The sequence below is a fragment of the Ctenocephalides felis genome, unplaced genomic scaffold (assembly GCF_003426905.1).
Source record: "Ctenocephalides felis isolate EL2017-DRISC unplaced genomic scaffold, ASM342690v1 CF-g0.4_SCAFFOLD_00845, whole genome shotgun sequence".
Lineage (NCBI taxonomy): Eukaryota > Metazoa > Arthropoda > Insecta > Siphonaptera > Pulicidae > Ctenocephalides > Ctenocephalides felis.
The window spans coordinates 85,089,885-85,105,203 of record NW_020536999.1 but is presented as its reverse complement, the minus strand read 5'-3'; the positions used below and the strand labels follow the sequence as shown (position 1 = coordinate 85,105,203).

The 15,319-nt window shown below is 31.2% G+C and overlaps 1 protein-coding gene across 1 annotated transcript; it reads right to left on the bottom strand.

The window, feature by feature from the left end:
- Positions 1-3,099: 3,099 nt before the first annotated feature.
- LOC113382610 (tryptophan--tRNA ligase, cytoplasmic-like) lies at positions 3,100-14,499 on the bottom strand. Its single transcript, XM_026620869.1, has 8 exons — positions 14,273-14,499; positions 9,370-9,598; positions 9,104-9,286; positions 8,857-9,034; positions 4,835-5,041; positions 3,967-4,056; positions 3,511-3,615; positions 3,100-3,289 (listed from the first exon to the last, which is right to left on the bottom strand). Exons 1-8 carry the CDS (start codon positions 14,415-14,417, stop codon positions 3,188-3,190), a joined length of 1,239 nt encoding a protein of 412 aa, XP_026476654.1. The 5' UTR covers positions 14,418-14,499; the 3' UTR covers positions 3,100-3,187.
- Between the last annotated feature and the right edge of the window lie 820 nt (positions 14,500-15,319).

The window sequence follows — 15,319 nt, the reverse complement described above, 5'->3', positions numbered from 1 at the left end:
AAAAAAGATGAATTAAACCAGGGGTAGTGAACATTAGTAGAATAAAGATTTAGATATATTGATTCTATGCCAATAATAAGGGTTATTGAACAAATTTTTATATTAACTTTATAAAGATATTTCTTGATTTTCAAATATTTTGTTTTCAAAAAGTTTGCTAGAAATGCTTTCATAGCAGTGTTTTTTTTTATATTTAAGTATTCAAGTACTAAAAAATTAAAACCTTATAAGTTTCGTGGCAAATATTTGTTATCTTTATTACAGTAATTTTATTATTTTAGGTCTCAAAAGAAATCCAAGCTTATTTAAAACGCAAGTACATGGGTGTACCAGAAAGTGTAGGACCAATTGCTCTCGAGAAGGAACTCGATGCCATTAGAAATAAAATGGATAAAGTCATCGGTGGCATGTAAGTGTCAATATGATGAAACATAAGTTATAATCTGTTATGATTGTCGTGAAAATTTGGGAAGTTGTTAGGAAAATCCCGACACAGGTTTTTGGATATCCTAATTGAAGCCAAGTGGTAGGGGTTGGTTGCCTCGGAGACTTTTTTAACATTTTTTTTATTTTCTTGGTTAGTTTTTATTTTATGTGTATATAAAAAACACATATAACACTAAATTTTCAACCAGCTACCACAAACTTCAAATTTTGTAAGAATTATTTACAAGTTTTAACAGTAATTATTCTTTTTTTCATATGTATGTATATACATATATTTTGTAAATCGTTAGATAAATCCCCGGACAGGTTTTTGGATATTTTGATTTAAGCTAAGTGATAAGGGTTGGCCATCCTGAAGAGTTTATTTTTTGGGCCAATTTTTAATTTTCTATATTAAAATATAAAAAAACACATAAGCCTAAAATTTTAACCTACTACCGCAAACCCTTATTTTGTAAGAATTATTATAGTAATTATATCTTTTTAAGTTAATTGGTAATTGGTAGACTAGCAGACTGGCAGACAGGTAAACTGGCAGGCAAGTAAACAGGTAAAAAGTTAAATAGTTGAACAGGTAGATAGATAGATGAATATACTCTTCTTTTATCTATGGATAGATACATTGACAGATGAACAGGAAGAAGGGTAAATTAATTGGTAGATAGGTAAACTTGTGGACAGGTAAATTGTAGGATATGTAAAATGGTAGACAGGACAACTGCCTATTTACCATGGGGTTGATAGGTAAATTTATAGACAGGTAAAATGATAGGCAGTCAATTTGTTAGACAGATAAAATGATAGATAGGTAAATTGTCGAAAAATCTAAATTGGTAGACTGATAAACATCAGGTTGACAAGTATACTGGTGGACAGGTAAACTGGTAGACAGGTTGAGAGATAGATAGATGGAGAAGTAGACAGATAATCATATAGACATGTAGACTATAGAAAACAAGACAACCGGTAGACTAGATGTAACAAATATGTATTTTTGTTTCAATTTTTAATTGAAAATAAAACATGGCAAATCGTGAACGGGTGCAGCTAGTTTATTAGAGTTAGAGTTTATAACAGATTTATCGAATAAGCTTTTGCAGGAACTATGAATATAATTTGTTAAGCCAATTTGCAGATTGTAATAATTTTGGTATAAATAAAAAATGTAAAACATTCTGCATAACTGTATAAATTCTTACAACCTGCTTACTGCTACTAATTTGTTTTTAATAATAATATAAATATTTTTTTGATGTTCTTGAAGCAAAATTAGTAAGCTATCCATTTTTCAATCCTTGTTAACAAAAATGTTTCCATTTATCTATTGTCCTTTTATAGAAAACGTGAATGTGATGATTTGGACGAAAAAATTGAGCAAAAGAAGAAATATAGCCAAGAACTGGATAGGTCAATAGCATCCCTCAATATTGGAGTCAACGAAAAAAATCTGGCAAGAGATATGGCATTTGAGGGCCGAGTCAACGAAGCCCTAAGGAACAGGTGAGTACTTAATAATAATTGATAATCTCATGAGAAGAACTTCAGGTTTGCTCAATAGGGTCAACAGTTGTAAAAACCCCCTTTAAAGGCCTAGGAGAAGTGGATTAATTATAAAAAGAATTAAAGTTTAGACAAACTCCAACCTTTAATGACTTATTATAAATTAACTTTTCACTTTTCATAGGCCTATAACATTTTAGGATTATTGTCCAGTCCAGAAACTTTATTGCCATGTTAAGTTTTATTAGAAACCCCAAACATCTTTTTTAATATTCCATTATGAAGAAACGTCCTGGCTGATCTTTGCCTAAAATTAATCAGCATGATTTCCAACTGATACCTTTCGAACGATTTTCAAATTTTCAAAATCCAAAATTTCAAAAAGATTTTGGATTTTTTTTTTTGTAAAATGTGTACGAAAAATTTTGCACTTATCTGATAATTGTAAAGAAACGGCTCAGCCGATTGCCGTGCAAAACTTTCAAAGCAAGTCTTTATCAAATTATATCGACTGGCTTTTAAATTTTTAAATCCTTTCAGCCGTTTTTGAGAAATAGTAGACGAAAGGTCAAATATCGGCACAACATTTTTTTACCAATTTTGGTTCAAATCGATTCAGAATGACTAGAAACGTTGAGAAAACATAAAATTAGCAAGTCGAAATATGTTAAAAAACAAGCAAAAACTTTTTTGAATCATTCAAATCGGATGCTTAGTTCTCTCAAAAACTGCCATTTTTTGCACATTTAGCTCCGTATCTCCGAAACAGCTGGACCTGCCTTTGCCAAAAACTAATCACCACTTCTCCCAATCATTACGAATTAAATATTGTTTGAATTATTTCCAATCGGATGCCCGGTTCCCAAAAACTAATCAGCACTAGTCCCCATCAGTAGGAATTGAATGCTTTTTCAATCATTCAAATCGGTTGGGCGGTACTTCCGAAAACGTCGACGAAAAATTGTATCCACACATACACACACATCTATTTTTTTTGAGGTACATATTACAAAATGTTCAGAAACCTCTGAAACGTGAAGATATGCAAAAAATTTCATACATTCTTTGCACTTAGTTAATAAAACATATCTTTAATCAATCATTTGTGTTTAATAAATATTATGTAATAAATAAAAAATATAAAAATGCTGTCAATGGGAATGCACATAGTTTTTGTGCAAAGCTTTACAATATATTTATAAAATAACACAAATCCAGTTGCATCTTGGTAATTTTGTTTTCAATTAAAATTCAATGATCTAGGTGACATAAATTGATCTAAAATCTCATCTGTTACTTCCAATCGGAGCTTTTGATGGTTTGCAACTATTGGCTGAAGAACCTAAGGGGAAAAAAATTATTGCAATCAAAAATATTTAAATTCAAAACGTATTTATATAAAAAAATGTTAATTGGATAGCGAGAAACATTTTTGAAATTCAATCTTGCAAACATTCTCTATTATTATATGAATTTTTTTTATTAAGCACAGTTTTTATTTGTTATTAAGATAATGAGGAATACTCTACTAACTTAATTACTAACAATTACTACAATACAAACCTCAATAGCTTTTGCCTTAATTTCTCCACTTAGCATTTTTCCTGTACTGTATGCAACTCGAATTTCTTCCAATTCATTATCGTCTTCCAAAAAGAATTTAAGTAACTAAAAAATATAATAAAATTTTTATTAATAAAAGTAATGATTATTTATTAGTGTAATTTTAGTACCCAGAAAAATTGTACATTTTCTGATAAAGTTTCAAAAAATTTTGTTTTTTTTATAAATTCAGGTAAAAAACAAATTAACATTCTATCTTACTAGACCCTCCCCCCTTCACCTAGTGATATTTTGTGAAATTTCCCCACTTTTTAAGCCTGACCACAAAGGATTAAACCAATAACCAAGAATAGCTATCAAACTTCTAATGGGCCTATTGACGTAAGATGTGTAGGTATCCGAGAATAGCCCCATAAATCTAAAACTATAAAAAGAATAAAACAAGTAGATACTTACTTGATATGAAACATCCACCGAACAATCACCACCTAAGGCTCGGTGTTCTTCTACGCTCACTTTTCCACCACTAAATGCATATTTGTTAATCTGTAAAGATAACATTTATTAAAACATCATATTGTAAAAGAAAATAATGGAGCAATTCTGCCGCATAACATAGCGTTGTCATGTTATGCTTATTTCTTGGTAGTGAAAACTGTGTCTATCTATTCAGCTATTGTCTGTCTATTCAGCTGTGCGATCAGGCATACTTTACATATAAACAAGCAAGGAAGAATGTTATGATAACAGAATCTTCAATGATGCAGATTCTTTATTGTTATCATATGATCCTCACAGTTTTCACTACTAAGAAATAAGCATAACATAGCTTTGCCATGACAACGCTTTGTTACGGCAGACTTGCCTCATAAGTATTACATAAAGTCTAACTGGACAAATATCAAGATTTTATATAATTAATTTCCCGCAGGAGAAGTTTATGTTTCCGCCAGAAAATCCGACTTGCTAATTTTATTTTCTTGATGTTTCAAGATATTCTGAATCGTTTTTGACCAAATTTGGAAAAACTGTGTATGTGTGTGAGCCATTTTTGATATTCCATCGAACTCAAAAACGGCTGCACCGATTTAAAAAAGTTAATTAGTTGTAAGTAGCATTTTGCTTTAAGGGCCGTTCAAGTATTACGTAAGCAGATTTATTACAATTATATACCCCCCCCCTTCCCCCTCGTCAGCATAAGTAAGCAAAGATCTTACTCCCTGCCCCCATGCTTACGCAAACATTTTGCAATTAATGTACTGTTTTTTTAAATATTGTAATTACGCCACTTACGCCAAGTTTTTTAATCCCATTATACTTTTACCTTTGTCTTAATTTGCTTTGGTGTGTCGGTTAAAAATATAGCTGTGTTTTGTTCACTCGATGACATTTTGGTTTTTGCACCTTGCAAAGCCGGGAAGAAACTAGCATGTATAAGAGCAGGCTTATGAGCTCCTATTCTTGGGGCAACATCACGGGTCATCCTGAAATAGGGGTCTTGATCTATCGCACATGGTATCAGACAAGGAACCTGGTGGAATAAATTTATAAATAGGTACAAAGTTTGTTTGTATGGATTGAGTTGAGTATAGGTTTATTGAAGTGAAACTTCTAATGTGAGTAAATGTTTTATGCTATAATGGAGGGGAGGGGTAAAAGGAGACAAAGCGAGAATTGTCTAAAAATGTTGTAGATTGTCTGAAAATGCTGTAAATATACAGAAATTGTTGTAATTTGTCTGATAATGTTGTAGATTTGCTGATAATGTTGCAGATTGTCTGATGATATTGTATATTGTCTAGAAATGCTGTAGATGGCCTGATAATGTTGTAGATTGTCCAATAATATTGTAGATTGTCTGGAAATATTTCAGATTGTCTGAGAATACTTTGTGTTGTCAGAAATTGTTGTAATTTGTCTGAAAATACTGTAAATTGTCTGATAAGGTTGTAGATTGCCCAATAATATTGTAGATTGTCTGACATTATTTTAAGTTGTCTGAAAATGTTGTAAATTATCAGATATTGTTTCAAAATGGTGTAAATTAACAGAAATGATTGTTATTTGTCTGAAAATGTTGAAAATTGTCTGATAATATTGTAGATTGTATAGAAATGCTGTAGATTGCATGATAATGTTGTAGATTGTCCAATAATATTGCAGATTGTCTGGAAATATTTCAGATTGTCTGAGAATATTTTGTGTTATCAGAAAATGTTGTATTTTGTCTGAAAATGTTGTTATTTATCTGAAAATGCAGCACATCATCTAATAATGTTGTAGATTTCCTGATAATGTTGCAGATTGACCGATAGTGTTGTAGATTGTTTGAGAATATTTTGTGTTGTCAAAAACTGTTGTAGAATGTCTGATAATATTTTAAGTTGTCTGAAAATTTTGTAAAATGTCAGAACTTGTTTGAAAATGCTGTAAATTGACAAATTGTTCTAATTTGTGTGAAAATGCTGTAAATTGTCTGATAATGTTGGAGATTTTCTGATAATGTTGCAAATTGTCTGATAATATTGTAGATTGTCTAAAAATGCTGTAAATTGCCTGATAATGTTTGCAGATTGTTCAATAATATTGTAGATTGTCTGAGAATATTTTGTGTTGTCAAAATTTGATTGTCTGACATTATTTTAAGTTGTCTGAAAATGCTGTAAAATGTCAGAAATTATTGTAAATCGTCTGAAAATGCTGAAAATTGTCTGATAGTGTTGTAGATTTTCTGATAATGTTGCAAATTTTCTGATAGATTGTCCAATAATATTGTAGATTGTCTGAGAATATTTTGTGTTGTCGGAAACTTTTGTAGATTGCCTGACAATATGTTAAGTTGTCTGAAAATGTTGTAATTTGTCAGAAATTGTTTGAAAATGTTGTAAATTGATAGAAATTGTTGTAATTTGTCTGAAAATGTTGCAAATTGTCTAGTAATGTTGTAGATTTTGTGATAATGTTGCAGATTGTCTGATGATATTGTAGATTGTCTAGAAATGCTGTAGATTGCCTGATAATGTTGTAAATTGTCTAATAGTATTGTAGATTGTCAAAGAATATTTTGTGTTGTCAAAAATTGTTGTAGACTGTCTGACAATATTTTAAGTTGTCTGAAAATGTTGTAAATTGTTTGAAAATGCTTGTAAATTGACAGAAATTGTTGTAATTTATCTGAAAATGCTGCAAATAGTCTGATAATGTTGAAGATTTTTTGATAATGTTGCAGATTGTCTGATAATATTGTAGATTCTCTATAAATGCTGTAGATTGCTTTATAATGTTGTAGATTGTACAATAATATTGTAGATTGTCTAATAATATTGTAGATTGTTGTCAGTAAATGTTGCAATTTGTCTGAAAATGTTATTTATCTAAAAATGCAGCAAATTGTCTAATAATGTGGTAGACTTCCTGATAATGTTGCAGATTGTCTGATAATAGTGTAGATTGTCTAGAAATGTTACATCTTATCTGAAAATATTATAGGTTGTTTGATAATGTTGTAAATTATCTGATATTGTTGTAGATTGTTTGACAATGTTGTAGATTGTCTAAAAATGTTGTATATAGCCTGAAAAAATTATAGATTTGCTAAAACTGTTGTTGATTGTCTAAAAACGTTTCAAATAGCCTGAAAATATTATAAATCGGCTAAAGATGTTGTAGATTTTCTAAAAATGTTGTTGATAGCTTGAAAATATCAAAGATTGACAAAAAAATGTTGTTAATTATGTAAAAATGTTGTAGATTGTCTGATAATACTACAGATTGTCCAAAAAAAGCTTTATTTTCTGATAATGTTGTAGATTGTTTAAAAATGTTGATAGCCTGAAAATATTATAGATTGACTAAAAATGTTATAGATTATTTGGTAATGTTGTAGATTGTCCGAGACAACATTGCAGATTGCCTGGAAGTGTTGATGATTGTTTGATAATGTTGTAGATTGTTGAAAAACATTGTAGATTAACAAAAAAAATATTGTTGATTGTCTAAAAATGTTGCAGATTGTCTGATAATGCCATAGATTGTCCAAAAATAGTGTAAATTTTCTTGTAAAGTTGTAGATTGTCTAAAAATGTTGTTAAGAGCCTGAAAATATTATATAGATTGTCTGGAAATATTGTGAGATTGTCTGGAAATGTTGTAGATTGTCTGAGACAACGTTGCAGATTATCTGGAAGTGTTAATGATTGTTTGATAATGCAGAAAAATATTGTAAATAGCTTGAAAATATTATAGATTGACAAAAAATATTGTTAATTGTCTAAAAATATTGTAGATTGTTTGATGTTGTTATAGACTGTCCGAAACTAGTGTAGATTTTCTGATAATATTGTAGATTGTCTAAAAATGCTATAGATAGCATGAAAATATTATAGATTAGCTAAAAATGTTATCGATTGTCTGATATTGTTGTAGGTTGTTTAAAAATGTTGTAGATTGTCTGATGATGCTATACATTGTCAGATAATTCTATAGATTGTCTGAAAATGGTGTAAATTTTCTAAAAATGTTATAGATTGTATGGAAATGTTGTAGATTGACTGATATAACATTGCAGATTGTCTGGAAACATTGATGATTGCTTGATAATGTTTCAGATTGTAGTAAAATGTTGTAAATAGTCTGAAAATATTATAGGATGACAAAAAAAAAGTTGTTAATTGACCAAAAATGTTGTAGATTGTTTGATGATTCTATAGATTGTCCGAAAATAATGTATATTTTTTTTGAAAATGATATATAGCCTGAAAATATTATAGATTGGTAAAAATGTTGTGGATTGTCTGGAAATGTTGTAGAGATTGTCCGTAATGATTGTTTGATAATATTGCATATTGTCTAAAAATGTTATACATAGCCTGAAAATATTATAGTTTGGCTGAAGATAATGTAGATTGTTTGAAAATATTATAGGTTGGCTAAAGATGCTGTATATCGTTTGATAATGTCCAGTGACGTTTTAGATTGTTTTATAATATTATAGATTGTCTGATAATGTTGTAGATTGTCTGGAAATATTGTAGACTATCTGATAATGTTGTAAAATGTCTAAACATATTGTAAATAGCCCTCATAAAATATTGAAAATTGTCTAAAAATGTTGTTGATGGTCTAAAAATGTTGTCGATTATTTGACAATAATGGGCCTTGTCTAAAAAAAAAATTGTGGATCTAACTAGAACTACAAATTCATTCCGTTTTTGCAAAAAATAATGTGAATTGTGAGCAATATTAATGTTATTAAATTTCTATCCCATATTAGTTCCATTTACACATTATGAAGTATCACTTCAAGCTTACGATGGAACTACATATACTATTACTTTTGTTTTTTACCTTTTTGTTATTGAAAATAAATGGAAACGTCGTCGATATAGCTGGTGCTGCTTGAACTGCCGGGAAAGCTATTTTACCAATGACATCCGAGTCACCGAACCCAAAAATTCCTTTGATTTGATTATATGTTACACATTTTTGAATACGGATGACATTCTTATAAAAATCAGGACACTGTCTATGAAAACAAAAATAATTAATATTATTTCAATTAATATTATTTAATATACTAATTAAATCTAATTACCCCATGAATGTTAAATCTGAGAAAATAAAAGTTTTATTGACATCAAATCCCATTGCTATAATATCTTTAGCATTATCTCGAGCCATTTGTGTGCATTCTTCAGGTGATATGTTTTTCCATAAAGTTTTTTCATCGTCCGTTAACTGAATTACTAAAGGTACATCAAAAGCTTCTTGCAACCATCTGAAGTAGTTATAATTATATATATATATATATATATATATATATATGATTTATGTATTTATTTTTATATTTCTATTCCTTACTTTGTGAGCATGAAAGGTATAAGATGTCCAATATGCATAGACCCCGAGGAAGGACCTCTTCCAGTATATAAATAAAAAGGTTGTCCTTGTTCATGTTTTTCTAATAAAGTTTTCAAATCTCTATGGGAGAAAAATATTCCTCGACGGATTAAATGGTGAACTGGACGTCCTATGATTTTTTCCATTAGTGTTATAACATCTTGGTCAATCTTTGAACTGCCAAACCTTTCTGGGAGGAAAAAGATAAAAATTAGATAAAATGTATCATAATAAGAAAATATTAGGTTGTCAAATATCTCCCTTCCGCTTTTTTGCTCTTGGTTTATAATACAAAAAGGCGAAAGGGAGATATTTGACAACCTTATAATATGTCAATAATGAAAAAAATAATAATAAGAGTGAAAAGAATAATAATATGTAACACATTATTGTTGTTACTCATAGAATGGATACATTTAACCCTCTAACCCGAGTTTTTGATAGAGCCAGTAAAAAAAGTCAGAACAATTTTTTCTAGACTAATTTGACCATAACAAACACTTCTGCATCATTAGATTTTCATTTTGACTTATCGTTTAGCTACCAGGTACAAAAAGGTGAAGATTACTTCAAAGTAATCTTGACGGGTTCAGTGAAAAATTTGATACATGTAGATATTTTTATTCTGTATGGTATTTATTGAAAAAAGTGAATGAAAGAACAATGGAATGTAGTAGAAATTAATTATTTTTTGTTATGATATTCTACGAAACAATTTTTGCCCTTAAAGCAACATAAAGCTATATTACATTTGGAGCAAATGCACATAGTTAGCGCCTTTGTTTTGTTTTGGGCACAGAGTTTGCACGTAACACGTTTTTCTGTCCATTGTGGCCAATGATCCATACAGTCAAAACGAGTGTCGTCCACTGGATGCACCGCACGTCTTCCAACAGGAAAAGAACCTGGAATCACCTCTGGAGTTGATGGCCGAGAATCGCTTGAAGCTTGAAGTCTGGATGATGGACGACCAGCAACAAACGAGTTGCTGCATCACGAGTTTTTGCGCGAATATGATAGCGGCCCATCAAGTCTACGCCGCCCATATGTTTGTTATATTCGCTAATGATTTCGGGGCAATCGATGTCAATGCGGCCTTGCTTGCGAACAAATCGGCTGGCTTTTCGTGGTTGTTTGGTTGGATTTGTCAAACTGGTTTGAAATGGTTTCACACCAACATACGTCGATGCCAAACGAACGACTTTGTTGTCTTTCCACAATACAGTAGTTAGATCAACGCCATATGAGGATGCCACATATTCCTCAGAATATCCTCTTGGTTTATCTTTGATGGCTGTTTCCAAACTCAGCTTACAACCAGGCACTCTGTTCACTCGTATCGTACCAAGACTGAAAATTCCACGAGCGCGCAAATACACCAACAGAGGCAAACTTGTATAAAAGTTGTCGAAGTATACAATGTGATTTGCCATATCCGGGATGGTTTGAGACAATCGCATGACAACATTCGCCGAAGCGCCAAGATTTGGATGGCCACCCACGAGTTTGTTGTCTCCAGCACCATTGTAAACTTCGAACCGATAAGCAAATCCAGATGAGTCACATAGAACGAACAATTTCATGCCCCATTTGTGTGGCTTATTGGGCATATACTGTCGCAAATGGTGCACCATCTTCGTACCACACATCTGTTCATCGACGCAAAGTCGAGCTGGCTTTGGGATGGAATCGAATCGGTCGTTCAAGATGTTTACGACAATTCTCATCCGGAACAGAGGATCATATCCAGCTTGGCCCTTTTTCGACCGTTCAGCCTCATCTCTGAAGCATAAGAATTTCTTGATGAGCTCAAATCGCCGATATGACATTGTTTGCCGTATTGGTTCGAATGGAATATCTCCCCAATAACTCTCGAGATTTGGAAACCGATAAAGTGACATGTATAAATGAATGCCAATGTATTTATACACATCATTGGCATCCACACTAAATGTAGTGTTTATGTCTTTGCTCAGAGCACACCGGTTCGTTTCTTCAACTACAATGTCTATTATTTCTTTTGAAAAGAAATAACAAAACAATTGCATCGGTGTTGTGAGCTCTTTCACTTCGGCTGGTAGCGACAAATCACCCCGGAATGCCACTTCATTCACATGCAATTGGAGAGAATTTTTCTTCCAAATTGGATGAAATTCCTTTGAGTCGATCAAAATCGATTCAAGAGCTGTAAACAGAGATAATAGAAATGATAAGCATTTAAATTCAAGTAAAAATGTAGAGTAGATGTGAAAAGAAACTTACTTTTACCAGTAAAACCACCATTATTTGGCATCGGAATCGGAGAAGTGTCATCCAAAGTTGGCAATGGTGAACGTGGCCGTTTTTTTCGACGGGCAGATGTTGATGGCAATGCATCTTGTGCAGATGTTGATGGTGACAGTGACATGTTCACGGCATCGGCTATACTCACAGCATCAAAAATGGCATAAGTGTTGTCAAGCAGCAAGCATTCATCGATGGCATGATCCAATTCTGGAGTGATGCCGTCTGGTTCGAAGTCTGGATCATTTTCTTCATCGTCATTGTCGTTATCATCGGAGAAAGAAACGGAATTCAGCAAGTCGGCAGCTTCTTCTTCCGATAAATTCGACACGTTTAGGCGGTTCCGGTTCAAAAGGGAGAGTAAACGTGCACTGGTACGACGGTTTGACATAATTTCTATTACGATAGAAAAAATTCCATTTCCATTCCAAAATTAGGTATTTTCTATACTTTGATTGATAAAAACAAAAGAGAGATAGATAAACAAGAAAAGGTGCGATAAACGGTAAAAACGCGTTGGGGAAAAAAAAAACACTGAATCCGGCAAGATTACTTTGAAGTAACCTCTGTTTTTCCCTTCAAAATACCGAAACAATTTTTTTTTCACAATAAAATATATAATAATTGAAAGGGGGATTACTTACCAACAAAATAAAAAAATTCCGATGTCGAAATAATGATTGGTTCAAGAAATATGTGGCACAAAAAACACAATTTTTTTTTCACTAAATTTGATGCTTTCTACTCGAGATTTTACACAATTATGACTATAGAAGCCAAACTATACTTCAAATGATGTTGGTGTCTGAAGAAGAAATGACAAATAAAGTACGAGGGACAAGTTCATGCTTATTTGCATGTGATTATGTTGTCACACCGTTATAAATAAAGCAAAACATGAAGATTACTTCAAAGTAATCTTCCGGGTTAGAGGGTTAATACAAAATTTATATATTTGGTTTGGCATTGTGGAAAACTAAACAGTTTTGAATAATTTATAAGATAAATCTTTCTTACGTACAGATATTGTGATCTTGAGACTTTTTATTTAATTTTATATTAAGATTATATATTTTCAAATAAAACGATTTTAGATTTTATTGTGCCCCCAGTTAGTAACAAACTAATATCAAGCTACTTCTAAATGGTTATTCAAATTTCGATAATTATTTTTATAGTTGGTCAAAGGAAATTTTTAAGATTTAATGAACGATAAAGCTATAGTAATATTGTAGAAATAAATGGCAAAAATCACAAAAAACCATTTATCATTGTTTGACATTAAAAACATTTGAACGGTCATCTGCTAGAAATGTCAATTCACTTGAAATTCGAATTTAGCTGAAATTATGAGATAATATTGGAATATAATATACAAGAAAAATGTAATGTCTACATTATTATTGCCGAAAAGCAGCTGAGATCTGCCAGAAATTAAAATAATATAAGATACAGTGAACAGTATATGTTGGCAGATGAAATTATATAATTCAGTTTAAAAAATAATGCAATAAATCCAAAATTGCATATACATTATGTTTTTAAACTCATGCATGTTGCAGTTTGGTTTACTTTACTAAATTATTTAACAATACAGAAGAAAATTCTATTTAATTAACAAAATATTTAGAATTTTGTTTCATGTGCCAAAAATCCATTTGTTTGGCATTGGATGTTGAAAATAAGTTGATCTTAGATTGAATACATTGAAATTGCACATATGAACAAAATTTTGTAAATTAATTCTCCTAAGATTTGAACATAAACAATGATGTTAAATTATAAGTAAGAAAAATGTACTTTAGAAACTATGATTGCCAAAAAGCAACTAATATATCATATGAGATTATGAAAATTATAGACTAAATTATTGGAGCAATTATGTTGTGTGGTGAAATCAAGTGCGATATTGTACTTTTACCGCAATATTATTTTTTTTCTGAATTTCTTATATTGATTTTGGCAAGACCTGAAATAAATCACAAAGGCAGGAGATCAAATAAAATAATAAAATTATAGGATTAGATATGAAAAAAATTGGAACTTTTGAATTGTAGACGTGGTTACAGGACAACGATTGATGATTGACTATGTTGTAGACTTAGTCCAGCTTTTAGTCCAGTCATTATAGTAAGTTCATCTCGTAATTCAAGATACCCAGCTATAAGTCTGTAAATACTTGTATATTAACACCCTAAAGTTGTCTCAAAACCTACATATGGTATTGACACCCTACCATATGTAGGTTTTGAGACAACTTTAGGGTGTCAATATACAAGTATTTACAGACTTACAGCTGGGTTTCTCGAATTCTGAGATTCTTACCTAACTTAAGCTTTAATAATTGAAGAAAATATGTGACTCAATACAAAAATGGCTTTTGGTTTAAATTTCATGCAATTTGTCTGTTCAATAGAGTCTTCTCTACTGTCCATATGTCACCAGCCTAAAACTAAAACCATATGAAGATATGATCTCCTAATATTCTCTAGGACTAAAACTGCACCCCATACAACAAAAGTACATTACACAAACTTAAAAATTTATTAAACTATTTATTATTTCAATTATCATTTCTTACTTATCAATTTGTCATAATCGACGCCGGTCTCGGAGGCACTAGAGACGCTCCATGGTGTCACGATATCCTCTTCCGCACTCGAAGGAGCCCCCTCAGCTTCGGTTCTCTCTTCAGTCATAAAATCAATCTCTCCTTCGCTAGGCATTTTGTAGATTTTACCAAGAAATTAATGGATTTTATAAGAAAATAACCTATGATGTATTATTGCACCATACTATGAGTTGAGAACTGTCAGACTGCTCAAGTGTCAAATTGGATTTGACAGTTTGACAGGGTTACCAGTGTGATGTTAGGAAGGTGTCACACAGTGGTAAATTGGGCGGCGTAATATTAGGAGGCTGTCACACGGCAGAAATTTTTTAAAATGATTTTGTTGTCTTATTTTAGTTTGCGTTTACGAAAGATAAGAAAGAAAGAACTATGAAAGGAGATAATAAGGCAAAAAATCTCCCTCCCATTTAATTTTATAATGCCATAATGGAGTGCAAAAAATGGGAAAAGGATTCAAGAACAATGGAGGAAGATAATAAGGCAAAAAACCTCCCTCCCAACTAATTTTATAACATTATTGATAAAGAAAAGGATATATGGTGCACTATATATTTATATACAATCAAAAAAACTAGTTGAAATTGGAATTTTGCTTGAGGCAAGTTATATGATTAATAAAAAATAAATTAACTTATGAGTGATTAAAAGTATTCCGAGTGGATTTATTACATATAACAAACACGTTAACTCGGAGTATTTTGTAAAAGCAAATTTTCAAAAATCAACAATTTTTATAATTGAACCAGTTTCCGTAGGGCTTTAATGATTTAGCATGATCATTAAGACCAAGTACTCTATTGTTATACCAAGTAAATCGTCTACTTTTAATTTTAACAAACGTCAAAAAACTACTCATTTTCTCAAACTTTGATGAATTTAATCCGTAAAATTTCAGTAAGTTCTATAAGACCATGATATATATCTATAACAGTTTTTGATTTTTTTAAATCGATTGGGTCGTATGAGCTCAAATGTGGACGAAAGCTTTACCACTTT